Source organism: Colossoma macropomum, unplaced genomic scaffold (genome assembly GCF_904425465.1).
Source record: "Colossoma macropomum unplaced genomic scaffold, Colossoma_macropomum, whole genome shotgun sequence".
Classification (NCBI taxonomy): Eukaryota; Metazoa; Chordata; class Actinopteri; order Characiformes; family Serrasalmidae; genus Colossoma; species Colossoma macropomum.
Window position 1 is genome coordinate 19,192,915 of NW_023494800.1, and position 27,597 is coordinate 19,220,511.

General features: G+C 38.4%; 1 protein-coding gene across 1 annotated transcript in view; it reads left to right on the forward strand.

Moving 5' to 3' along the window:
* Window positions 1–27,597, forward strand: part of nrxn2a (neurexin 2a) — a 340,805-nt gene that overhangs the window by 128,885 nt on the left and 184,323 nt on the right. Inside the window, exons 15-16 of the mRNA XM_036588000.1 lie at window positions 992–1,165; window positions 1,930–2,052. Coding sequence (XP_036443893.1) covers window positions 992–1,165; window positions 1,930–2,052 — 297 coding nt within the window. The remainder of the gene's footprint in view (window positions 1–991; window positions 1,166–1,929; window positions 2,053–27,597) is intronic.

Genomic DNA, 27,597 nt, shown 5'->3' on the forward strand with positions numbered 1-27,597 from the left:
GAGGCTGTGGTGGACAATTATGTGGTTAGTAAGTCAAGAGGTCTGTAATGACCGAGGAAGGTCAGAATGATAAAATGCAACTTCTCCACAGTTGGATCAAATTAAATAGAGTTGAGGAGGTTATGAAGAGCGCTTTCAATGATGGTCTAATTGGCCTTAGTCAATTTAGGAGGGAGAAAGAGCATGTTTCAGCAAACAAGCAGGGAAAGCAGACTTTTGCACTGTGGGATGAAAATTGCCATATGTATTCCTGCTTGTCAGTTATAGAACATAATTGCCTGTCTTTCTGCCAGAGCTCAGTGAAATTAGATAGAGATTTCCCTCACAAATAATGCCCTCTAAATATGCTCTCCTCAGCTAGGTGATTGGAGGGTCTTTCTTCATCTTTGACCATTTCCACGGGTTGTAATTGCCATAGAATTAATGAGGGCCTGCACAGGTATGCATACAGATGCAGTAGCCTCAATAGACCAGTCAGCAACGTACAGCACCAAAACAGAGATGATGTAGAACCATTGCTGCTGGCTCTTTGCCAGTTGTGTAGGCTATATAATTGTTGCAGGTGTGTGCTTTTTGGGGGGTTCCCCCTTAATCATTCCACAGCTTTTCATAATACGTCATCTCTGAAATTCAAGCAGGCTGAGCCGAGATGCTTTGTCTTTCAGTTTTGGTGTTTATCTGCATATCCTGCATTCTAAACATTTTCTCAGAGACTGAAGGCCAACTTCTTTGTTAACTTGATTATATGCACACTTCAACAGCAAACAATTTGCTCTTTTTTTCTGCTGCACATCAAAGGTACATTTGTGTTATCCTTCATCGCCAGGAAATTAGCATCAAATGAACAGATCATTAGTGAGAACAAAAGAATCATTCCTCCATATGAAGCTCTACTCATCAAATAAAATGGTTAAACTGCTGATTAATGACTGAATTTTTGTAATGTGTAATACAATACATTTGTCTGTCTAACACTGGTTCATTTCTCCAGGAGAGCTGTACATTGGTGGTGTGGGGAAGAGCATGTACAACAGCCTGCCCAAGCTGATAGCGTCTCGGGATGGCTACCAGGGCTGTCTGGCCTCTGTGGACCTGAATGGCAGGCTGCCAGATCTTATTGCTGATGCCCTGCACAAAGTGGGCCAAGTGGAGAGAGGATGTGATGGTGAGTTTAGGTTTGATCTGCTACCTGCTCCTTACATAGTCCCAGCTTTAGAAGCTCCGCCCACAGTAGTACACAGAGTCTGATGTATACTATAGACAGTGGTTGTTAGTTTGGATGTCAGTCAGATAGCCAAAGTGGGTGGTTTGTGGCCAAGTTGAGTGACAAAATCAAACAGGTAGTCTTACCTGATTTTCTGATTAGAACAGAATCAAATTCAAAATTGGGAACCACTGTTTTAATATTTGATATCAGTGTTTTTAATAATACAAAATCAATTTTGTTGCAGATACATGTACAAAATGATTCTAATATCATGAAAGTACTTTGTAAGTTTTTTTTAATTTAAAATAATTCATGTAAAATTCTTAAAAATGTAAAAGTGTCCATAATAATGAGCAGAGCTATAGAGGAAAGCATCAAAAATGAAGTTATTATAAAATGAACATCCAGAATGCCTCATAATTAGAACTATATATTATATGCTATAAATATATAAGTATATATAAGTATTGTGTATTATTATAATTATACAAGTAAAGTATATTATTTAGTATTTTCTACATAATAATAATAAGAAGAATGTATTTTTAATTTAGAACATTTCAGTCAACATTGTATCTACCTTGTGTTATTATTGAATATGTTGTTATTGAATAACATAATAAAAAATAGTAAGATGACAGATGAATCCAAACTTTTGAACAGTTTTGTATAACATAAGGCCCTGTTGAAGTGAATACTCATATATACTATCCCCCCTCCAGCTGGCCCTGGCACCACCTGCACAGAGGACTCCTGCTCTAACCAGGGTGTGTGTCTGCAGCAGTGGGAGGGCTTCACCTGTGACTGCACCATGACGACCTATGGTGGCCCTCTCTGCAGCGACCGTGAGTACAATTACCCTTTCTCGTTAGGCAGTTCATGAAAGGAGTGCCGGGTAAGCTGCCTCATTTAGCAAAAAACATCCAAAAACATCAAAACATCCTCTTTAGAGACACTTCTAATTGGGTATGTACATTTGCAGTAGGTTTGGAGCACTACACTGCACACTTCAAACACCTTTAAAATGTTGGAGAGGCAAAACACCCTAATTAGTGCTTTACATTAGTAAGATATTAAACAGCTAGACTCTGCTCAGCCTACTAACCTCATCATGGAAAGACCTATCTGGGTTGCATGTTGTCCTCTACTAATTACCCACTGAGCTCGAGTTAGTTCAGTGGGCATTTAATATCTGACACGGTGTATACGCAATTAAAAGGTGACTCTACTTTTCAAGTGAACATGAAGTGACATTATTCATATGGTAGATTCAGTTTGCTTTAATCATCTCCCCTTATTTTTGACAACAATGCTCTTGAGACAAGCTTAATGAGCTAAACAAAGATAAATAGGGTTTACTTTTCTAAAATGCTCTGCAAATGACTGCAGGTGTACGTGTGTGTGTGCATGTGTGTGTGTACTCCCTTTGGTTAAACCAGCAGAGAACCAGCAGGAGGAAATTAATTGAGCTGTTAATGCTGTTTTTGTTGTCTGGTTAAAGGGATTATTGCCTGTTCCCTCCTAACAAAAGTGCTAAGCTACTATAATGGCCTTTACACGCAGAACTCTCATCACCATTTGTTTTGTAGTTGTTTTGTCTTTACGCCTCTGATGTACAGCTAGTTAGTGGTAGCAATGCTTGCTGCACAAGCATGACCAAGCCCTATTATCCAGTGTGATTTCTCATTAAATTACTGTAGATATGATGCCTTTGCCCCATAGCTTCCAGGAGTCTACATTGCAGGATTTAAGATTATCATTTAAAGATAATAACTGATTTGTCTGGCTGTGTGTCTCTCATGAGCACGCTCATGCATATCAAGTAGCAGAATGAGATGCTACAGAGTGTCTTGTGTCTCGTGTAATAAAATGGAGGCAAGTTGGATGAAAGGTCAAGCAGCAGTCTAAAACACCCTAGTATTTGTTTGCTAAGCTAAGGATTATGGGGAGAGGTGCTTAGCATCCAGTGTGCAGACATGTGCAAACAGCTGAAGATGTCCTTTAAAATGAAGAGGATTTGATGAAACAGCTCAAATAAGAAAATAATTCTTTCCTCTGTAAAAATATGACACCTTTACAAGAACATTGTTCTGTAGTACTCTTCTCCACAATATTAAAGATGATTTGATAGGGCCTTTTGTGGAAATGCTTCATTAAAGCCCTGAAGCACAGTGAAGTCCTTTTATCAGAACCATTTTATATACTGTTGTCATAAAATATGTTTTGAGCAAATAAATGAAAGATGGCATTGCTTCTGCCACAGGCTACCACTCCAGATTTATCCAGTGTTTAGTGCTACATCCCAGGGGATGAAAGAACAGGCCCTCGTCAGATTGTATTTGTGGTCAGTTGCTGCATCCAATCAGTGTGCAACAGTTTATTTGCTTTTGGAAATAAGCAAGTTAAGATTGGCAAAACCTGCGAAGTGACTTGTAATTGACCTAACCATGCTTTTTCTACAAACATTCAAACTAGTGCAAGGTTGGTCAAAATCCCCTTCAACCTCATGAGAGTGTAGTGCACAAGTCATTCTTATTTTGTCACAATACACACATTTATAATCACTTGTAGTTTTTTGTAGTTCATTGTCCTGCTGTATTTAGTTAGGCGACAACCATATAGTCCAGCCTGCTAGCTTAGCAGGGAACCTAAATCTGTGTTTTCTTTCTACACTCTCAGGAATAAAGGCATAAAACTGTCACTGGGACAGTACCCCTCTTGTCACGGTGGTGGAACCCTCAAGGGTACATCTCAGTCGCTTTGATCAGGGAACATAATTTTACCATAATCCATTGAAATGATGCTTTTTAAGCTGTATTGACTCCACAGGCTTTTTATTTTATTGTTCTGTTTTAAAACATTAGGTTCTGAAAAGATACAAATACATACTTTTCACCTGGAAAAACTTATTTAAGGTTCACAGTTTGACCTTAAAACCACTGTTGTACCTTTGAGGGAACATTTACATTGTTTATACCTTGATGAACAAAAACTGTACCTGCACAGTACTTTTTATTTCTAATAGTGTAAGTGGGTTAATCTAGCTCTTATAGGCACACAATACACACATACAAAATATGTCCTGTGAATAACTTACCATGAATTTTGGCACATTTTCCTCTTTGAGAGTAAACTGGGCAGTCCTAAACTTAAAAGTCACATGTATGTAAGCAGTATCCTCACTAATCACAAGGCGGATGTGGCTTTGACAACACTGTGCTTCCTTACGGTCTCTCTGTGTTCAAGTCAGAGAAACTTACCGAGCACAATCTAACAACCAGTCAAAAGCTAACTAAGCAAGCATAACTGGGCTAATAAACTAGATCATGTCTGTTTTTTGTCTGTCCATCTGTCTATCCATCTATCTGTCCATCTATCCATTCGTCTACCCAGTTGTTCATCCAGCCATGCTGGCATTCCCTGGATGCACCTCCAGCAGTAAAGTGAATAAGAACCTTACCTTCTTTAAGGCCTGGCCTTATAAAAGCCGCATAATGTTCTTAGTCAGTCATGGACACAGCAGCGTAGTCTACAACATGACCTGCATATATAGGACCTGTTTCACTCTTTTCTCTCCTTTTGCGCTGTTGTATTTAGTTACGCTTCAGGGGTGAAGCAGGCTGGGAGTGTTGAACGGAGGGATGTCTATCACGCATGCTCATTAGAATATTAGGACCAGGCACAGACAGTTTTTTTCATTTAAATTTTGCAGAATGTTTATTATAACACTTATTTTTAGTATCATACACACATTTTTAACATTTTACTATGTGTTCACTGGGACCTGAAAGCTCAATGTTATATGTGAACAACGTTATCTAAAGTCCAGCCTGAAAAAGCTAGGCCTACCTAGCAACAGTTTTGTGGGCAGGGCATTAATAGGTCAATTAGATGTAGGTATGTAGTCTACTTAACTGTGAAATTGGAAGAGAAAGGATAGCAGGAAAGAATAGTGGAGACACTTTTCTTTCTTTGAGAACAATAAGTGGGCTTTCTAGGTAGCCAATATGTGCTCTCCACAGAATCGTATTCTTGGTAAGTTTCTCCTTTATTTAGCATGTAAATTTGCTGCACATAGCGCTGGCTGTCAGGAGTTTCAATTTATTTACATTAAATCTCACTGTCGTTGTCATTGGTAATATGAACATCAGCTCTTGGCCATACACAGAATGTCCTGCTGCCTATAATAGGTGCAGTGCAGTATGACAGATTGGAACTCTGATTGTCAGTGCCATCATGCCAAAGCAGAGCTGTCACCTCATGGGAGCCATACCCAGGAAATTTATTAGAGTTTAGCCTTTATTATTCTGCCCCTCTGGCTTTGATAAAGAGAAAACAAGCTTAACCTGGAGAAGGTGGAGGGATGAATGTGCTATTTGCTGTGTGTGTTTGAAGCAGCACAGATAAGCGGAGGATGACAAAGCAGCTTTTAGTAAAGCAATAAATGAGTAAATTTGAAGTGCAGTCATAAGAGCCACTGCATAGGGTGATATCCATTTAGACTTGGTAGGTATTAAGGATTACATTATGAAGTCAATTGTTTATGTATAGCTACTTTTCTCTAGCACGTTATAACTAACTAGATAGAATCAGATGTAAAAAAACACAATTCTAATCGTTTAACTGTTTATTACTGAGGCAAAAAGTGGCTATTTTGCCATTTAATGTACTCTAATAACACTGTTTCCTAGTGCTGCTGGTGCATTTATTTTGATGTATAAAGAACTGAATTGAACAAAGCCGACAATTTGTATATTTTGCAGCCATTTTTAAACAGGCAAACATATGAATAGGAATATGATTCATACCTTAGTTATGTCGTATCGTTACTATGAGGAATTAATTCAGTAATAAGCCCTTAGCAAATTGAATTCCATTTCAAATGTGTTCTCGTGCTTGCTGAGAAGTGATCACAGTGCATCCAACAAAAAAGGCAGCCTTGAGCTTCATTTACATAGTGATAGAAAACATGCTGATGCATTTTTTTTGCTAACAGTGAATAGACATGCTTTGCAACTACTCCAGGGGCAGATTTCAGTGAGTTATAATGAGTTTTATGTTTTTCAACTCATCCAAACCATCGGGAAACTTAAGCAGTATGAAAAATGCTTCAAGTTTTTATCAGACAGCACGTCGCAATCTGGGAAACCCTGTAGCAGAAGGCAGTGAGAATTTTACTGTTATAGCCCAATGGCTTGCTTATGCCCCCAAAGAATCCATAGTTTTAACAACCATAGTGTAAAGCCATTAATCTGAGTAATAAGCACTTGTTAAAAACTAACTTTAACATTGAAAACTAACATTAACATGAAAAACTAACATTACCATTAACAAACTAACTAACATTAGAATAAATACAAAACAGTACATTGTGATTTAATGTGTGTCACTGTGGTAACCATTTCCAAACCTCTCCTCAGAGAAGTCCACAGTTACCACCCAATACTTAGTTTATCTAATCAATCCTTCATTAAATAGAATTTAACAAATCCTAACTATGGCTGGAGTGCACCAACGGGTCAAGAACTAAAACTGTGCTCTTCTGTATTCTTCTAACCAAGATATCAATAACATAAAAATGTCCTAGTTACATTTTACTGAACTAATTTGTGTTAATTTGTATTTATTCTAAAGTTATGAAATCTTTTAACTGCCAAAACACACTTACTGCCAAGATAAAACGTTTTAAATAGTTTTCTTGGCTGCTTGAGGCTTTTACACAGTACTGTAGCTTTAACTGTGGTGTGATCAGTTTTGGGCTGTATAAATGTAAATTTTACATTTTTTAAATGAAATTTATACAATTTCTGAAATGCATTTAACAGTGTAAACATATTTATCCATGCCAGCTGCCCTTTACATTGTTAGGACATTTTATTATGACCTCTCTGGTGGAAATATGTAATTGCATGCCACATGCAGAGGAACCTTTTATAATGTTGGTTGTGCTTTTGACCCCCACAAGCAGAATAATCTGACTTTTGTGAGTGTCTTGAACAAGCATACAAAGAGAACTCAGTCAAAGCATGGTGAAGAACATGTCCTCTGAGGATGTAAGTAAATTAATTATGATTGTCAGCATATCTTCATCAGTATAACTTTGATTTTGCATTTGAACATTTGTCCTGGTACCTCTGACTTCAATCATTATTTCAGGCTTTACACCATATTTTGTTGTGTTCTTCCAGTTATAATATTACATAGTGCTGCTTTGACTCAATAAAGAACTAATACCAGCACTTGATTGAGAATGTTTACCAATTCTGCAGAGTATGAAATACACAGATTAATTTATTGTACATTTGTGAAAGGTACATAAATGTTGTTTCTAGTTGATATAAATCAAATTCAATTCGCTCAACTCATTACCACAACACCTGTTACTGCTTTCATTATAGCATTTGTAGCGGGCTGCAGATGTTTATGTAGAAAAATATGCATGTTACAGTGTTGAGAGTAATATATGGATTGCTTCATGCCATTTTCCTTTTACATTGTGAGGACATTTCACTATGAATCACCAATATAAATGATCCAAAATTAGTTAAATCTTGTTGCATTAACTTGTATTAAAGTTAAAAAAAAATGCTTTTTTTCCCTCTATTATGAAATATTCATGTTGGAGGCTATGGCAACAAGATTCTATTGCTTAAAGTGTTGGAACTAATCCTGCTCCTATAGTTGTTCTATAGCTGTGACACAACGAGCTAATAGCAACATTGGGTTGAGAAAGTTTATCAACTCTGCAGTGTATGAAACACACAAATTTGTTTTTGCACATTTGTGAAAAGTGCAAAAAATAGTTTCTTTAGTTCGCATAAATCACATTTGGTTCACTCAACTCATTACCACAACACCTGTGTTATAGCATTTGAAGCAGGTTGCAGATGTTTGCAGAGAAAAATATCTAAAACAAAACAAAAAAGTATATATATTTTCATATAATCAGAAAGAAATGCTGCAGTCAACAGTGAGCTGGACCAGTGCCAGCACTGCATGAGTCATTTGCTACTTGAAGCAGTGTGTCAATGGCAGCCATCGACCCCCTCAGCACACACACACAAATCCTCCCCCTGCTTTTTTGGATGACTAAGTGCCACAGTGTTTTCACTTGTTTTTGTTTTCTCACGGAGGGAGATTTTTCCGGAAGGCAAACATATGGAGGGAATAATTATAGGTTGACCTCTGTAATTAGCTGAGATTATTTGGGAATATCATTATCACAAATTGCGCTCGGTGAACGTGTGACATGCAACACATTCTTAATGCCTCTTAAACCCGAGAATCCGCACTCATCATTCTGAGCGAAGGTCGGAGTGACAGAACAGATGAATTGGAACAAAACATAACCTGAGCCGTCCCCTGTTCTCTCTCCACTCAACATCGGTGAAATCAGTGAAAATTATTTGGGCATATTGTTATCACAGAGGGATGCCAGGGCCAGTTTAACGTCACTCAGTGAGAATGTGGCTTTCTTCCAGATCCAGACAAGCTCAGCATCTACATCTACATTATGGCTGCCTCTGTTGGACATGCAGTAGTTTTTGCGCACATTCATAGACAACCATGAACTCTGTCTCAGTGTTGTTCCACTCAAAGGTATTGTAATCCTCTGTAGTAACAAAGTGGGCACTGTACACCACCATTTAAAATGTTTGAAATATGAGCTTAGTATTTCAAATCAGAAACTTATGATTTTGAATTTATATCTCATTATCTCAAGGTGAAACAGCTCAAAATATATCGATAAGATATATCACACTCATTTATTGATATATGCACTCATTTATTGAAAATTTTGATATAAAACATTTCTATTCGTGCTATTTCCCAGATAGTTAGTATGTTAGACTAATTGTCTTTTGCTTTAATGGAACAAAGTTGATTCATATGACTAATTATTGGTAATGCACATGAAAGTATTTAAATATTTACAGCCAAGGTTTCTGCTTATAACACTTAAATGGACATAAATAGGGAGTGGCCATAGCAAATTTCAGTCCTTTGTTTTTTACATGCTTATTTAGACCATAACACAGATGAAATGCAAACAATAGTTGTTAGAATAGAAAGAAATGAGAAAGGATGATGAATGAAACTAAAAACGGAAATTTTGCTCATGGTGTATCACTCCATAATGGGCAGTACTAGTTACTGTTGTGCTTTCTTGCAAAGTGATGATCAAGTCTCAAAGCAGATAACTTGACGAAAATGGTATTTAGATGAATATAGTATGGTACGTATTACTTAATTACTTCTAAAAATACTACATCCAAAATTTGTTTTGCCAGCTAGTTTATAATATTTAAATATTATGGAACATATACATTGCATAAATTATTATTGTATGTTTAATAACTAAGGTTATGAATATGACAAGTGATTCCAACATTCTGAACTGTATGCTCTGATCAGATCTGATGCTAGTTTTATGCCAGCTACATCAATTTGACCTGAATGAAAATGGCAGACTTTGTTATAGTTGCATAAACCGTGTGATTGAATCTCATAGCACAGATCACATTTAAAGACCCAGTCACTAGACCGCTCTAAACATACGACACAATCAGGGTAGGTTGAACTGGTGATTGTGTGACTTGAGGCATGTTCTCAGTGTTTGTCATGCCCGGGAGCTCAGGCTTATTCTGCTCAAAGTTCAGCAGAACAGCACAAACGATGCAACACACAACCTGAGTCGTTCCTGATTTCTTCTACAGTGAATACCAACGGTATGAAATTATCCAATTTTTCTCAAGTCCTCATATCCTCTGCAGTTAGAGCATGTGTATGTCATATACTTTTATTTATTTCATTTTTTTGCACTATTCAAATGTAACTGTGATTACATAGTGAGTCACTCTGATTTACATTCTATATGGACGGCTTATAATCTGCACTTCTCACTTTTTTCAGTTAGTCTCAAACTGTGGAAAAAATGCAAAGGATTATACACACAGCAATAATTTTACATTATATTCAAATTTTAACACAGATGTGGTTTTGATTAGTAGTTTAGAATCTGCACAGAATTTCTCTGCTTGTTTCAAAGAGCGAGAAATAATTCATATGGAATAGTACAGTCAAAGTTTACACAGTAATAGCACATTAATAACTTGGCAAAACATTATACTTTTAATGGTCTTAACAACAAATCAACAAATCATCAAACTATATGTATACATACATAGAGAGAGAGAGAGAGATAGTACCCCACTATTTTTTATTCTTCATTTTTATTAACTATTAATGTATTTTCTTTCCGAAAATAGTCTGAAGCCCAGCTGCTGGCATTCTGCTGCTCTTACTCCATGGCTGTAGCCCTCTCATTCAAATACAGCTTTTAAATGATGAGTTCTGTTGGTGGCACTCTTGATAAAAGCTGTTTCCAGCTGCTGCCATATTGTGAATTTCTTCATCACTGAAGTATGTTGAGTTTACAAGCAAAACAGTGTTGATGCTGGCAATGTCAGTAATATCAGTAACGTTAGCACTGGAGGACACTTTCAGCAGACTGCTCTGGACAGTGCTTGTGGGAGAACTATGGATAAATCAGTAATCCTCAAACTAACAAAAGCAACAGCGCAGTGGAAAACTCCAGTTCCCCTCAAAACATAACGCAGCAGTCTGAGAGTGAGAGGCCTACAATCACAGCGGAGCTGGAGGATGCACCCAATGTCACTCTCACTGGATCTCAGGGATGGAAATTGGAAACGCTCACCCTATTTTAATGTTGCGTTCCTATGATTTTATGTTCAGATTTTATGGTATTCATCAATTTAGGTGATTGTAGCTAAATGTCAGTGGATCTTCTGGCTGAAGGACACAGCTGGCTGTTCCTCATGACCCTGTGCATAACTGTATGTGTGTGTGTAGTGCAGCTGTATGAATCTGCCTTCTTCCTCTTTGTCCGCTGGTGACTCCCCAAAAGCCTCGAAAGCTTCTCAAAGTCTTCCTCCAGCCCTGAGTTCTGGCCATTACATTAAATAGATGGTTCGGTTTCCTGTCGCCTATTATGCCTTACAGCCTTGGACTCCAGTCACCTTTCTCTCAGAGCAGCTGCTCAGCCGTACTTAGATTTCACAAAGATTTCACATTGCTTTCCCCATGGGCCAGGCTAGGAAAGCAAGCATAATTGTCCTGTCTGACTTAGGGTTCAGTATTACAGAGTTACAGTTGATGAAATAGCTTTATTAATGCTACCATAATAAATACCATAAATAGTAAATAGCTTATTTGTTATTTTTACTTTATGCATTTCATTCCCTTTTTTTTCTTGTTGAGTGGTAAAATATAATATGTGGTCTGGGTTTCTGTCTTGCACTAGACAGCATTTGCAGAAAGCATCAATAGCTATTAACATTAGTTTAGGTCTTAATGATTAGCAAGTGCCTCCTTTTTGTCTTATTGATGTATTGATATTTAGGGCACTTATTCTGTACAGTGTATCATGTTATGCAGTTCTCAAGTAACAGTGGTAAGTCTTCGCAGCTTGGCCAAGATGTATGGGCTTGACCTTACTAGATTGAGTCCTTTACTGTGACATTTTGTTAGAGCCAATAGGCCACTGAGGTCAATTGATCTGAGCGATCGACTTCCTCCCAATAAAGTCAACTGTAAAGATGTATGCATTTTCAGCGATAACAAATGCTCCCTCTGTGATTGGTGACAGACACTGGATATAGAGGGAAAGATCTAGCAGGGGATGAGATGAATAACCTTGTGGTTCAACTGGATGGCTAAGAAATATTTCATTGAGTAAGGTGATACATGCTCCAGTGTGATTTGTCATATGAGTGTTCCTGTAAAGTGAAAAAAGATGAAATCTGAACATCATAATTGCATTAAACCTACAGTGAGATGTGTGGTTCACAGTGAATGTTTATCATGTTTCATCAAAATCTTAAACACAAAGCTGTTTTGTATCATACAGTTGTTGACTGTGCCAGATAGAAATCGAGCTATATTTGGAGGCTTATGCAAGTTTCATATTTCATTACTTCCCCGCTTCATTATCATTGCACATGAAATCATATTTTATGCCACTCTGATGGAACTTCTGCTGAACGTTTACAACAGCCTGAGCTGTAAGTCAGAAAGAATTAAGCTAAGCATCTATGCGCAAGAGCTCTTAACTTTATTACAATGACCCAAACCTCTGCACTGTTCAGGCTTAAAGCTGGACAGTGCTTAGTCTAGTAGTTTCCCATCAACAAAACCACCACAATCTCACTCTCTCTCTCTCTCTCTCTCTCTCTCTCTCTCTCTCTCTCTCTTCCCATATGCTTCAGTTTCTAGCTTGACCGTGCCTCCTCCAGCTGGTAAAGTCCAGCAGCATGACACCTAGTCAGGTCCCAAGGTGCTGGCTGCCAGGCCGGCTGCTGGTTGCTTCATTAGACAGGAAACAAAGCATGAATGCCGGAGACACTAAGAGCCAGAGACACTTTTATTTTAATGAGAATAATAGAATAATAGTGAAGAAAGGTCACTCTTGGTACACAATCAGGACGAGATGGAATAATTGGAGAGGTAAAAGCTGTGCTGTGTGGTGAAATGCCAGCGAGGAGAGGCTAGAAGATGTTTCATAATAAGACTCGTAAACCCAATCATCTCCTCCGCCTTAAGACAATGCGGGAGTGGTGTGACTTGTGGGGTTTTTTGGCTTGCACTGTGGTGGATGTCGCTCAGTCACTGTGACATGAAGAAGTGGAGGCTGACAGAATTAGGACGACTTTAAGATGAGGTTTCGCTATGCGGCAGCCTCTCTCTCTCGCTCTCTCTCTCTCTCTCTTTCTCTCCTTTCAGCTCGTCCTCATGCTTTTAGCGTGCCAGCATTGATTGAGAGGCACTTCCTACAGGAAGGCAAAGACTGAACCTGTCTATTAAGCACATCACAATGGGAGTTTTCAGCTCCCTCTACACAATAGGGCTTCCCAACTTCTTGGCAACATAAACTCAAGCTCTTCATGTTGAAATCTTGCTTACAAAATGATGTGACACTTTGAATTGACAGTGTGTCAGGGCCCTTAATTTAAAACCCCAGTGAGGAATCGCTGAAACAGTGCCACACATGCCCCAGGGTGAGCCCTGAGTTTACTCACAGAGTAAACACGGATTGTGTGCAAATAAGTTTTTTAGTGGGTGCAGTGTTGTACCGCTGTTGTCATCATTTGAAAGCCATCATTTGTTGTTCCTGAGCTAAAAACTAGGCTGTGATTTCTTTAATGACTGACTTTGTTCTGTTTGTATGGATTGCTGGAAGGAAAATTCAAAATGAAAAACTGTTTATAATAAAATGTGTAGAAAGACAGGTAATTTAACTTATAATACAGTCACAAAGGTATGCTCCAGCTACACAGAACTACTTGAATGTTTGAAGACAAAAAGAAGAGGCTTTTAGCACCGATTGCTTTACATAGTAATGGAAAGACAACTAACATAAGGAAAATTGCACCTTTCTGAGGTTCCTAGCGTCTTAACGACAGACATGTTGTCCATCAGATAGGCGACAGGTTTGCCAGATTGCTTCTATAATTTCCAACCAAAAATTTTCAAAAAAGCATGAAAATCCACCCAAAAGTACAAACATCATGCCAGCATTTCAACAAAGTTATTTTAATACTAAATAATACAACATTTAAACCAGTATGACATCAGTAATACACTGCTGGGTATATTTCTTTCCGCGATGCTAGTCAGCGCAGGCGTCTGTTAGCTGACGTAGCAGAACTGGCGGTTGGCGCTTTCCTCCAAGCGTGTTCAGCCATCCAATGACGTTGCGTGAGCGGCAGTTCGAAAAGATGCGGTGGCTGGTTTCACAGGTCTCAGAGGAAGCCTGTGCTAGCCTTCGCCCTCCTAGCATTTTAACCTTAATTTTATGTCGTAAAACATCATTTGAGAAAAATCTGGACAAAGAATTAAAAAAAAAAATTAAAGACAAATAAATAACAATAATATTACAAGCAATGGAATTACTATTTCTCATGCACATGTTTAAAACATGCTTGTCTTAGTGCGGAGCAAACTGGATCATCTATGCCATGTCTGTCCTTTGAGATTGCGGACAATGCCAGTGGGCGTGCCAGTGACTGAGTGTGGGGAGAAGTTGAGCCTGTTCAAATATCAGCTGCATTAATAAACTATGCAGTTTATTGGTTTCATATATTCTTTAAAAACTCACCAAAATTATAACAAACCAATCCAGATTTTGTCCACCTGCCAAAGCTTCCCCCCACCCCCTCCACCCAATCCAACACTAAATCCACGCAGTTTGGCTGGAAAGCGTCCAATCTGGCAGCACTGGTTCATGAAAGCACCATCAGTTAATTGTAATGACAGTTCTTGTCATTACAGACCCCACAGTTAAGCAAAACTGGCATTGACTGTGTCTGACAGCAACATAGCAAACAAGAGATGAGATGAAGCTGCAGCAATTCTCAGTGAATGTATCTAACCACAAAACAATGGAGTCAACCTACTGTTTTTGCTCATAACAGAAGCCTAATAAAGTACACATGGGCAGTAACTCCACACATATGAGAGGCCTCAGCCTGCAGCTTCTCCACTGTATTTGTTTCTGGGTGAGAATGGTGTGTTGGAAGAACACTGGATGCTGCATTTAGTAGCAGTAAAGGACAACCAGATAAATACAGAGACATTCTAACTGTGAAGTGACTTAGGCCAGTAGGAGTAAAAACCTTTGAATTTCCAAATGAAAGTTTTCCCATGTGGGGATTTTAGTGTCTGCTTTTATTCTAATGCAGTTCGCACGGTATAACCTGATTTAAAAGCAGACATTTGGCAGCAACAGCAACTTTTTGATTGCTTTTCTTATTTGAATTTTTAACACACAGCCTGTCGATGTTGTCTTGAGCTTCGAGCCTGGATTCTTTACCTCTGAGCTGCACTTGTCACATTGTCCAATCACATAGATTTATGTAAATATCAAATTGGACCAGACTGCCAGAACTTCTCTCTTCCACACACAAAATCGCTTTGTGAATTCAGAAATTGTTTCTGTGGACGTGTCTTAGCTTGAATGAAAATAGGCACGGTACGAGTGGTCCTGTAGAGGTCCATTTCTATTGATGGATGGGGTAGGGGTGGCTGACAAATTGTGCAGCAGCAGATAATTGTGTACTGGCATGGTAGGTGTACTTTGTAAATGGCCAACTAATTGAAAAGACTGGCAACTCATTGTATTTATTCCATTCTTTTAAATCAACAATGCAACATCTTTGTTTTATGTGACACTGGATTTCTTGACTTATTAAGAAGCTATAACGTTAGTGATTTCCCCTTTAATTTAATCTATTTATAAATAATTACTCACCCTGAAGATGCAGTGCCTTTAGCCTTTGATGCAGGCTGCTCATAAATCCTTTTATTAAAGATTTGTGAATGATCTCTGGAAGGAGCATTTTGAGCTGCTATATTTGCAAGGCAATTATCAGACCTGTCGAATGCGGCTGCCGTGGCCTTTAGTGACCTTTGGATGACCTGTCACAAGTGGGATTAGTCTGATGTAGGGAGCTGTCACCTTTCCATTCATTAACTCCAAAACAGCCTAGACGCCACTCTCACAGACTGGACCTGCAGCACAGAGACGGTGACCGGTAATCTGATGCTGAGAGAAGTGAGCCAGGATCAGTAGGTCATGGGTTCAGATCCAAGGACTGACTGCTCCTGGTTTGCCATTATGCAAGGTACTTCTCAGGGGTGTAACCAGTCTACTAGAAGGGGTGGATCTTTTTTTTCCCCCCAAGAAGTGAACCTAAATTTCAAACACAGGATATTTTGCATAGGTCAATGTTTGAGCTAGTGCTACTATTACATTATTAATGAAATCAATTAGGTGGGCATGCTTCTTTTTGAGTTATCTAGTACCTCCGCTGTCCACTACATAGTTTGCATTGCTCCTGTTTTAAGAATGTCTCAAAATTTACCTCACACAATGACTACAGTACACAGATTCTTTCACTGAACTGTAGTATTATGAGTCACTGAATAACTGAAGCATAGAAAGTAAAAAATGCATTACTCGAACAAAGGCTATTAACAAAGGGAGTTAAAGGGTTCTGTATTAAACACTACTGTGTCATGATATGCGCAGCTGGCAGAGTTGTTATCTTCCTGAGATTTGGTCGCCATGTTTCAAATATGAGGCATTCTGGGTGTTAATTTTATTATAACTTCATTCAAGGTTGCTTTCCCACTCATTAAGCAATCAACAGCTCTGTTCATTATTCTGGACACATCGAACATTTTTTCTTTTTTCACAGCTTCCTACTAATTAGTTGAAATCTGTGAGGGCGTAAAGTAGCTACATCATAATAGAATCATTTTCTTCTTTGACCTGTATTTGAACCAAAATAGTAGAGAGACATGATACTTAATGTTTTACCTGATCAACTTCATTGTTTTCTTGAAAATATATGTGTATTCTGTCGTTAATGCCTGCAACACATTCCAAAAAAGTTGGGACAGGAGCAATTTAAGATCAGGAATGTTGGGAAATTTTCAAAAACTACTTTGTACAGGTAATGCAGTTATGTTCAGAAATAAAACAAGCATCCAGGAAAGGCCTTGTCCTTTTTGAGCAAGGATGGGTTGAGGCTCCCCACTTTGCCAAAAATCCATCATCAAAAAATCCAGTGGTTTAAAAATAACATTCCTCAGTGAGCGTTTACAAGGATTTCAGGTATTCCACACTCTACATTTCATAATATAATCCAAAGATTCAGAGAATCTAACATTTAATAAGTGTAGTTAAAAAGGAAAGGTGAAATAACGTAGTGGTAAACATGCTCCTGTCCCAGGAATTTGTTGGCATCAAATTTGGAATGAACATGTATTTACAAAAAAAATACATTAAAAAAGTAAAACAATCAAGGAAGTTCAGAAAGTAAAACATCTTGTATTGTTTTTGTACCATTTTCAATTTACTACAGGTCAAGCAGAATTTATTGATAACTGCTTTCTGTTTTTATTATTATTTTATTTTTTATTTTATTATTATTTTGGAACTGGGTTTGTAGATTTCTCTCGTGTTGTTAAAAACAGTATGTGCAGCACAATTTTGTCATTACCCTGTTGTAAATAGTCAGTATTTACAGCAGGGTAATGACAAAATTGTGCTGCACATACTGTTTTTAAATCATAGTAAATTATACAAACTAAACTAATTTCAGTTCAACAAAGGTCCTCACCTCCATCCTTCTCTGTCCTGCAGAGGCAGTCTAACTGTCCTACAACTAAACACTTCTGATCTAGTTATTCTAGCTCTTCATGATTTTGAGTCCTCAAAAGATCTAAGATTAGCTCATTTAGCATTAGAGTTCCTGGGGAAGAGGTGGCTGTTCTTGTTCCATGTTAGAGCAGAGACCACCTCCTGCTGATTCACCCTTTCTGGAAATCATCATGGTCCAGCACAGTTTAGTGATTTTCCTGCTCAAATGTATGTGATTCAACTCAGCAGTTAGTCACCCAGTTTAGTAGGTGTGCTGGAGCAGAGAAATTACCAGCCTCTTCTAGACTCCCCTGAACTGCTGTGCTATTGAGCTATTGTGCACAGCTTTCAGAGCACAAAGAGCTGCATTAGCATTAGCAGAACAGCAGCATCTGTCAGAGCTTTACCTCTCAATCCAAACTTGATGTTGACTTGATTCTCTCATACGGGTGCATGTTAGTGAGGTCTAAAGTGTAGTAGCGGAGGGAGGTGCAGGTGCTGAATGGCTGTACAGTAGAAGCTGTTCTGCCTCTGCTGAGGGTACAGATGGTGATGAATGGCCTGTGGACATAAATACTGACAACTAGCATGAAGCACAAAGAGCCTTCAGGATTTATCCCATAATGTCTGATCATCACTCCCCTCTCTCTCTCTCTCAATTTTACTTTCTCTCTTTCTTTCTTTCTTTCCCTCTCTCCTCCTCGCTCTCTTTTTCTCTCGCTCCTCTCTGTCATCTCTCTTTCTGTTTCTCTCTTTCTTTTTCTTTTTCTCACTTTCTTTTCTCCCTCTCTTTCCCTCTGTCTCATCTCTTTCTCTCTGTCTTCCTCTCTGTCTCTTCCTCATCTCAAGTCTTTTTTTTCCCTCCCCCTCTCTCTCTTTGTCTCTCACCCCCCTCTCTTTCTCTTTCTTTATTTCGTTTTGTCTCTCATCTTCTCTCTTTCTCTTGCTCCTCTCTTTCATATCTCTTTCTGTTTGTCTCTTTCTTTTTCTATTTCTTACTGGGTCTTTTTCTCCTTCTCTTTCTCTCTCTTTCTGTGTCTCTTTCCTGTCTCTCATCATTTTCTCTTTCTCTCCTTCTCTTTCTCTTTATTTCTCTATCTCAAGTCTTTTTCTTTCTCCCTCTCTCTTAGTCTCTTATGCCCTCTCTCACTCTCTCTCTTTGTCTTTCTCTTTCTCCTTCTCTGTTTCTCTCTTCTAGCTTTCTGTCATTCTGTCCTCTATCTGTTTCCTCTTTCTCTCTTTCTTCCTCTTTCTTGCTCTCCCTGTCTCTCTTTCCCTCTCTCTGTCACCCTCCCTCTCTTTTTGTCTGTATGCCCTTTGTCTTTGTCCTCTGTATCTAACTTTCTCTCCTCTGTATCTCACCTGTATCTCTCTCCCTTTCTCTCTATCCCCTCTCTCTCTCGTTTCTATATCCTCTATGTTTCTCTCTCTCTCTTGCTCTCTCTCTCTCTCTCTCTCTCTCTGTGTCTCTCTCTCTCTCTCTCTCCGTCGACCAGTCCCCTGTCATATTTGTTCAGTGCTGGCGCACCATTTAAATCAACTTCCAGAGCCACGGAACACATTGTGTGAGCTGGTAGTAGCTTTTTAAATAGATTCTCTCTCCCCTGCTGCTCACAAGACATTTATACAGGTTGGAGTTATTAGAGTGCTGTGCTGGGTGCTGCTGGAGAATTATGTGGCTGTTTTTATTTTTTTTGGTAAATTCAGGCTAAAGCCTTTTTATTCACCACCGTGATTGGAACTTGTTAGTGGTAACATTCTTTCAATAGCAGAGTAAATTTCTGCAAATTCATTTGCATTTTTTTCAGTTCCTACGTGTCTCATTTTTCATTTCTGCTCTTTGCTTGGAGTGTTTATTTTCTCATTATCTAGCCACTCGCAGTGCTTTTTTCTTGATTTATTGAGCCACGTTAATCAAGGCAAGACAAATTCATTTACAATTTAAAATGGCCTGCACATTTACAACTGAACTCCCAGCTTCCTGAGCTCAGCAAAGAAAACAAAGTTGCTTTGCAAATGTTAAAGGGCCCATATCCTACTTTTCTCTTATATTTTGTTTTTGTCCCTGTGGTCCACTTATGGCTCTTTGTCCCATACAGTGAAACTGCTTTTTTGCCACTGAGATGCTTGTAAATGACCTCTGTCCTGATAGGCTGTCTTGTATCGCGAGTCACTCAAAAAGCAGTCTATGCTTCTTTTAATTTCAACATAAGTGGGTAGGTTAGACCTGTTTCACACATACTACTTCTGCATGAAATGGCTGTGTGACATCACTGCTATAGCTTAAGTGCACTGACCACAAACACATACAGTGTTTGATCAGTGGAACAGGACAGTAAGTTCTGCAGACATTCTTTTTCCAAGTGGAATAAATAGTCAAATCAGTTACTTTGCTGAATAAAGATATCATTTGTAAATGAGCACAATACATCTGTTTACAGTACATTTGGTAGCTCTCTAACTTGCAAAAAGGCAATTGTTTCAAGCCTGGAAGACCTACAGGAAAATGTGTTTGCAGCCTGAAATGTTTAATGTGTATTTTGTTTGATAGCGATTAGTGATGAAACAGTTACTGGTTTCACGGTAAACTACAGTAAAATTCCAGACATCATCACCATTTCGCATTTACATTATCATTAGAACCGTGGTCAATTATCACACTTTGAAAAATGTTAAATACTGTCCAGCATCAACCAAAGTTAGCAACAGTCTCAGACATTGCTAACTTGCAAAATGGGTTTGTCTGAGTCAGAGGAAATGTGGCGGAAACTTGATTGAAGATGGTCACCGTGTCCACAGAACATGCAGAAAGAAAATCACTGTGAAAGAGACCTCTTCATGACCTCAACCCACTACTTTATAGCAAATGTTTTCTGACAAATTGTGCTACCTTGTCAAAATGTCCTGCTGTAGCACATATTTATAGGTACATTAGTTCCATACATAAAACTCTAGATAGGTTATTTTGATAGCTTGAATCTCCTTAATCAGAAAAGCCAACAAGCATTAAAACTACGAAGCTGAAGCGAAAATACTCACACATGAGTGCTGGGAGCACAGGGAAAGTTTTTAACCCGCACGATAGTATCGTCAGTTGGAAATTGATTGCGGGTGCAATCGGATGATGAAGCATCATGCTCGATATCACAGCCCTACGTCCAATGTTGCTTACGCCATGTAGAACATAGTGTTAGTGAAGCAGTCCTTATACTGCTGTAGGCTGAATAGTTAGTTATGTAAACGCATTGGTTTTTGTGACACCAAAGAATTGGTGAATTCTAAAAGGGCTGTTTTTGCAGCTTAGTTTCCATTAACTTTAAATTGAAACTTTAACACTGTTTGCACACCATCTCAAACTCCTTCATTTCAGAAATTAAAATTACTTTTTCCATTATTTGGGCCCTTCAAGCCCTTCACCTTTTCCATGAACCCAGTAGTATTTTTTGAGGTCTTTTTTATTTGGATCTTAGGTTTTTTTTTTCTTTTTCATGCATAGTCACAAATGGCTGAAGAGGAGAATGAAGGTGAGGAAGGAGCTGTTTGTTTGCCTTCTGGTGTACAGTTAGCTCATTTGATGAGTGTAACTTGCTGATGAGTCTATTATTATGCGCATGCAAACACATTGCCATTTCCATATTGTGTGTAAACAATCTTGCTTTTCTTTCAGGCTGCTTAGGTTGGGCTGCAGTGGTTTGTGTATTTTGTTTCTGCACTGTGCGAATGATCACGGGTCGAAACACCATCTCTGGTGGTCCCGCAGCCGTGACATGCGGCGGCGTCCTTTGGTGCTCATGTCATCCAGCGAGCCGCTAGCATTTTGAACGCTGCTCTCTGCTGGCATCGCATCATTTCCTCTTACAAAAGCTTAATGACGAGACAGGCACACACTCACACATCCCTAACGACTTGCTTCCACACTGACGAAACTGCAGCCGTTGTTGACTCCAGATCAGTCCTATGACAAAACAAGAGAGGCAGTGGGTTAGGCCTTTTTCACATCTATTGTTGTGCAAAGGCCTCTAATGCTGGGGACACACACTCGAGGGCTGAGAGGCACAATGCATCGCTGATTTGTTGTGGCTGGATCGAGTTGATTGCTCAAGACTAATGGCGGTGCTCTTTCGCAGACATTTTGTACGCTCCCAAGAGCTGCTGACATTTTTTCAGTTCCAAATTCCACTTGAGTGTGTGCCGTTACCAGAATAAACCAGACAGTCCATTTCCCTTCACCTCCTTCTTCTTTTTTCCTGTCTGTTCTTCCCCCTCTCGCCCTCACCTCTCAACCTCAGATGCACACTTACTCACACAACCAGCATTTAGTGGCAGTGAAAAGAGATTTTGAAGATGTTTTTAATCTGTGATGTGACTTTAAAAAACCTGTCTAATTGTCTAATTGTTGCTAGTTGAGAATTTTCCCATATGAGGGTTTCAGTCGCTGTCTTTATTTTAATGCAGATAGAGACATAGTAGAACTTAGGGGTGCATCAGTGTAGTCCTGAGAAAAAAAAGTGGGTATACCATTCTACCGAATTAGTTCAAACTGTGGTCCCACCGTGAAAAAAACTATTAAAAAACTATTCAGACCTTAGATATTAACAAGGAATATGTTATGATCTGTCTAAACCCCAAGACATTCATAGAGATATAATAAGCTGAATTTATATTGTGAGGTGGCTGTCCCAAACCCTAACCTCTAAATTTGAACTTCTATTTCAATGTTGTAATTGCTTTTAAAGTGAAGTTAAAAGATTAGATTCATTTAGAGTTAATTTTTAAATAAAAATAATTCATTTAAAAAATGCTGTCCCATGTTTTAATGTCACTATGGAAACACAAAGAGTTTTAGCCTATAGGCACTATTTTAGCCACACCCCTGCATTTTAGAGCAGTAAGTGAAACTGCATCCCTGTCCCTCATGGCCATACGGTGAGCAGTTAGATGCCACGGTTTTAAAGTAAATGTGTCCCAAAGTCTGAAAATCAGTGTGCAACATTCAGAGTTGACCCATCCGAAACATGTTTTCTGCATTTAAGTAAACCTTTTTTTAGTGAAAAATTATATGATTTTATATGTGTACAGGCTGAAATGTGTTTTCAACTCTGAAACTCTCTGAACCATTTTGATAGAATAATCCACATCATATTGGGCAGGGGTTCTGGAGGGCTGGTGTCCAGCACAGTTTGGTGATTTACCTGCTCAAACACACTTCATTACACTCATTTGTTAATTGCCAGGTGTAGTGAAGTGTTTGAGTAAGAAAACCACCAAGGTATGCTGGACACCAGCCCTCCAGGACCGGAGTTGTGCACATCTGATATAGGAACACATACACTACATAGAGAAAGATTTAAATTTTAATGCTTGTAGATATTGAAATAAACATACTCAAACACGTTCATTTGTTATACAGACAGTTTACTGGTGTTGTATGGTTTGCATTGCCGTGGCAGTGAATCAGAGATCCATGAGCTCACATAAACAGCTTTTCTGTTCGTCCCTCAGTCTTCCATCCATTTTTGGGTGGACACAACATAAAAATCACTAAGCATAACCTGGGAATTACATTGTTACATTACTGTTTAATCCTTCTATGAAAGACAACCCTCTGGTAGGCTAATAGCCTACTTAGCTGCCGAAACGCTGCTAGTTCCACAGAGCTGACATTAGCAAACTTTACCCAAGGTTAGTTAACGAGTCATGCTTATAGTGTGCTCGACCAGCATGTCACAACTAATACTGATCAGAATCAACATTCACAGGTGTTTTCAATTATAGTGTGTCAATTTTTATCTCCAATTAAATTGGCTTGTCTGTCACTGACCACAGTGGTGTCCTGTGGTAGTATTCATAGTAACAAATGGCAATGAACCGATTAAAATTGTTTATTAATCATGGAATTATCCAGTCACATTGTGCTCTCTGAAATTCGCATGTGATGTACATGCAAGGCTTGTGTGCTATAATGATTTAATAGTCTCTGCACAACCTTACACTGCCATGATTTCCAGTGACATTGACTCTGAATTGCACAAGTTTGCTATTTAATTCTTAAATTCACTCTTTTAAAATGGTAGATGAGATTTTACTTTCAGTTTTTCTTGTTAGTTTTGCATTTACCCTTAAATAGCTTGTGCAAATATCAGGGTGACATGACCTTGTTCTGAACCCATCTAGTGCCCATAATGATGGAAAAATAATGGCAGAACTCGTTAAGAACAGAAAAAAATTGTCAATGCTCCTGTCTGGCAACTTTTTAGATTAAAACCTAGTAAAAAGGGTCAACTACTCAATCCAAACATTGTGATGCAAAAAACTGTGACTAACAAGTCATCACAAAAATGGTAACACATCAGGATCATCTAAGGCCGAATTTACGCTGTGGAAACTTTCATGGAGATTTAGTTGCTTGATGTGGAAAGAATTTGTTACGAGTATTTCACACTAACTTCAAGCATTAATTTACAGCCATACATGTCTGTCACAGCTCACTCCATCAGCAGCAACTGGAAATTAGAGAGCTCTCACAACAGAGAGAGAGGAAATAAACACGTTTGAGCTTCTACTCAGAAACTTGTAAACTAACATTGTTCTTGCTGATGAAATATGAGTAATATGTACTTATCGGATTCAAATAAATGATACTAAAGTGATTTGAGTAAATTCTAATAACCTGGACTAATTATTTTTTATGTGTTGCCCAAAAATGAAATAGATTTACTGCTACGTCAAATGGTTCCACACAAATATGTTCAGTAACTTTTAAGATGCTCAAATGCGTAACAAGTACTCAGTGGATCACACACAAGTGAGTTCAGATTAATTGGATTAATCATTTTTATGTATTACTCTAAGATTCTCTTGAATGTTTATTATGTTTTCAAACTTAATGTTCTACTATTTAAAATTGTTTCATGAAGTTATTACTATGATACTGAGCGGTCGTAGAACTACAGTCAGCAGTTGGGTATGTGGTAACTCGCTCTTATAGCTAACAGCAGTGAGGCTAGGTGCTTAACTGTGATGTATAAGAAAGATGAATGCACAATGAAAAGTAGGCCAGGGGGAAAGACAATGCGAAGAAGGTGAGTAAAACAGGTAAAAGAATATACAAACAGATGATGCCAGTAGCCAGTTAGAAAGATGGTGAGTTTTACTCAACAAAATTACATATACCAAACACTTGTGAAGTAAATCTGACAGCTCACCTAATTTCATTAAAATAACACAACTAACTCAGTTTTACTAACTTATGTGCGTTTGTTAAGTAATATCAGCAAGAGAGAACTGATTAAAACCAACAATAGAGCAGTTCTCTTTTTTTTTTAAGTGTGCTTTGTGAAGGAAGACATTCCCTGCATGAAAGGCTGCAGTATGGCTTTATCTGTTTAACAAGCATTTACAGAAATGTTTCTTAAAGAATCCTTCACTGAAATGGTAATATGGGACCCAAATGTAGTCGTTCTGTAAAGAACCCTTTTTGGCACGCTGATTTTAATAGTGTAGTGGATAGCACCACCACGCCACGCTAAGAAGGCTGAAGGTTCATTTCTCTTTTTTCAGACAGGGATGCCACTGCTACATCCATTACCATTGTAACTGGATCTGAACATCTACTAAGTACATAATAAAGTTACACAAAACAATAAAAAAAGAAAATAAGTATATCTGATTTAGGTGTCTAATGGCTGTGTAAAATAAAAAATCAGTGATCCATCCTCAGATTTTTAACCTGCTTTATGGTCGGTGCAGTTCCTGTATTACAGTGTGCATTGTATGAATTATTGGCCACAGCAAGGTGCCAATTATTGATTTTGTAATATCAACCCAGAGCTTCCCTTATATAAGCTAATATAAAAGAGAATTGCACATTTTTTTTCAAATTTCTGCATAAATCAGTTGCTGAGATGTAAACAAAGTCATTCAGAGTGACTTAAGGTCTATGTTTTATTTCCTAACTAAAAGAACTTGTGAGGCTACATGAGTCTTCAGAGTTTTTATATGCAATGTTGATAACATTAAAATAGTGGTAAATCTGAAAAGATGAAGTTTTATTTGGGGAGTATTTTGCCTTACAACACATTGCATGTACCTCTGTGGCATAAATATATTTAAAAAATATATATTTTTAGGTCTTAGGTTTTAAACTCTACCTTAAAACTATCGTAACAAAGCGTCTTGGGTATCAGGCGGCATATACGTAACTACTTCAGATAATGACTTTATGTGAGGTAGCTTTTGCGTACTAAACACTTTGGATGTCTGGTTCCTATCACCACTGCTATAAACAATGAAAAGTTTGCTCAGAACGGAGTGTCTCCCATCAACCCACTTTAAATCATTTTGATCATGCAGACTTTTTTAAAAGATCAGTTAAATTCCCTTTTAAAAGCAATTTTTGACAGTAACAACAGCATTTTGATAGCTTTTCTTACGTACTTTTTACCCCATAGCTAGTCAGTGTTGTTTAAACATCTAAGCTTTTCAGGAGTTTGTGTACATTCCCTGAGTTGCACTTGACTCGTGCTCCACATGGGTTTATGTCAAGTTGCTGTTCCCTGCTTCGATTTTTAGCATCAAGTTTTACCTCAGCATGTGATGTTACTGGAATAAACCCAGCAACTACTTTCTCTTTGCCACCTTTTCTCTTTTCCTGTGTGTTTTTTCTCCGCTGTCTCACCTTCACCTCTCGATCTCGGGTGCAGACGCACTCGGAGAAGAAGCCTCATGCTGTCTTCATTGCTAGCTTCTCTTCCCCTCCCTGTGGGTGTCATAGCCAAAGTCAGAGAGTGAAAGACGGAGAGAGTACATTCGAGAAAGAAAGAGAGGGGTATAGGGGGAGAGCGACACACTTTTCCTCACCTGGGTAAGTTCATTCTCTATAAAGCAGGTGTTTTATTGCCATGAAACAAGTGCAGGTTGAGTGAAAGCTCTCACAACAGCAATAAAGCACATTCTCATTCTGGGCCTCTCTCCCCGTGCCTCTTATCTTTCCTCCTCCGAAGGAAAGCAGGGGAGCCATAAAAGCTCTGCCACCTACCTCCATCACACACCCCCCTTTCCATTAAATGTCACTATCATTAATAGCAATCGATCGCACCGCGGAGACCCTGCTGGCTTCCCCGCAACCCCTGCTGGAAAGGGTAAGATTTTCACGAGGTATTTAGATAAATACACCCCCATGCGCTCTGATGGGCTCCAAGCAGCGTAAACACACACACAGATCTACCCCTTACTGCTGGTGCCACTGAAGTGCACCTTCAGTTACATCAAATCCAACAGTTTTTATCCCTTAGACATTAAGAGTTAGTGTTGTTGTTCTTATAATGTCTCATAATTGTTTATATGCAGTTATATAATTATGTAATTACATATGTACATGATGAATTACATTTACTCTCAACTTCAAACTGTGTATCAGCAGGATCCTTTGTCAAAAAAACTCAGTCATAATAAAACATTTCCTCTTTTACTTATGAACCCAAATGTGTTATTGATTAAAGTTACAAGTGTACCTTCAAAAGAATTTCTCTACTTAATCAATAAAAAAGAAATAAAAAGAGAAATAATAAACCCCTCAGACTGCAGGCTTATTATTAATCTTAAGACTTGTTATTTAGTAGCTACTATAAATTATTCGATGAAACCTTTTATGCTTTTAGAGAAGACCCAGTGATTTCTGGTAACTATAAAAATACATGTCTGTAATTTTTACTAAATTTTATTTTATTGAGACATCGCAATTGCTGTAATTAATCTCTGCAAGTATCATAGTAATGCCCTTATTTAAGTTTTGGGTGGAATCAAAAGGGTTAATATTTTGAAATAGTGAAAGGAAAATTGTCAAATCATTTTTTTTTTCTGTAGTATCTAGGCAGATACCAAGCTAGCCCCTCATCTATTAGGCTTTCAGGAACTGCACAGAAGGCCTGACACATCAAATAAACCACCAATATAATTAGGAAGTGACAGTGGGGTTCCCATTAGCACATTGTCATATCCAATTGGCGGGATCAGTTACATAAGAAAAGACATCACTCCATGTCTTCTGGAAGGCATCACTAACTGAGAACACCAGGGTAGCCTAAGCATTAGGTATCTGTCAGCTGTTAGCAGGCAGGTCCTGTGCTATACCAGTAGTCTTTGCAGGAGTCACTGTAAAACTGCA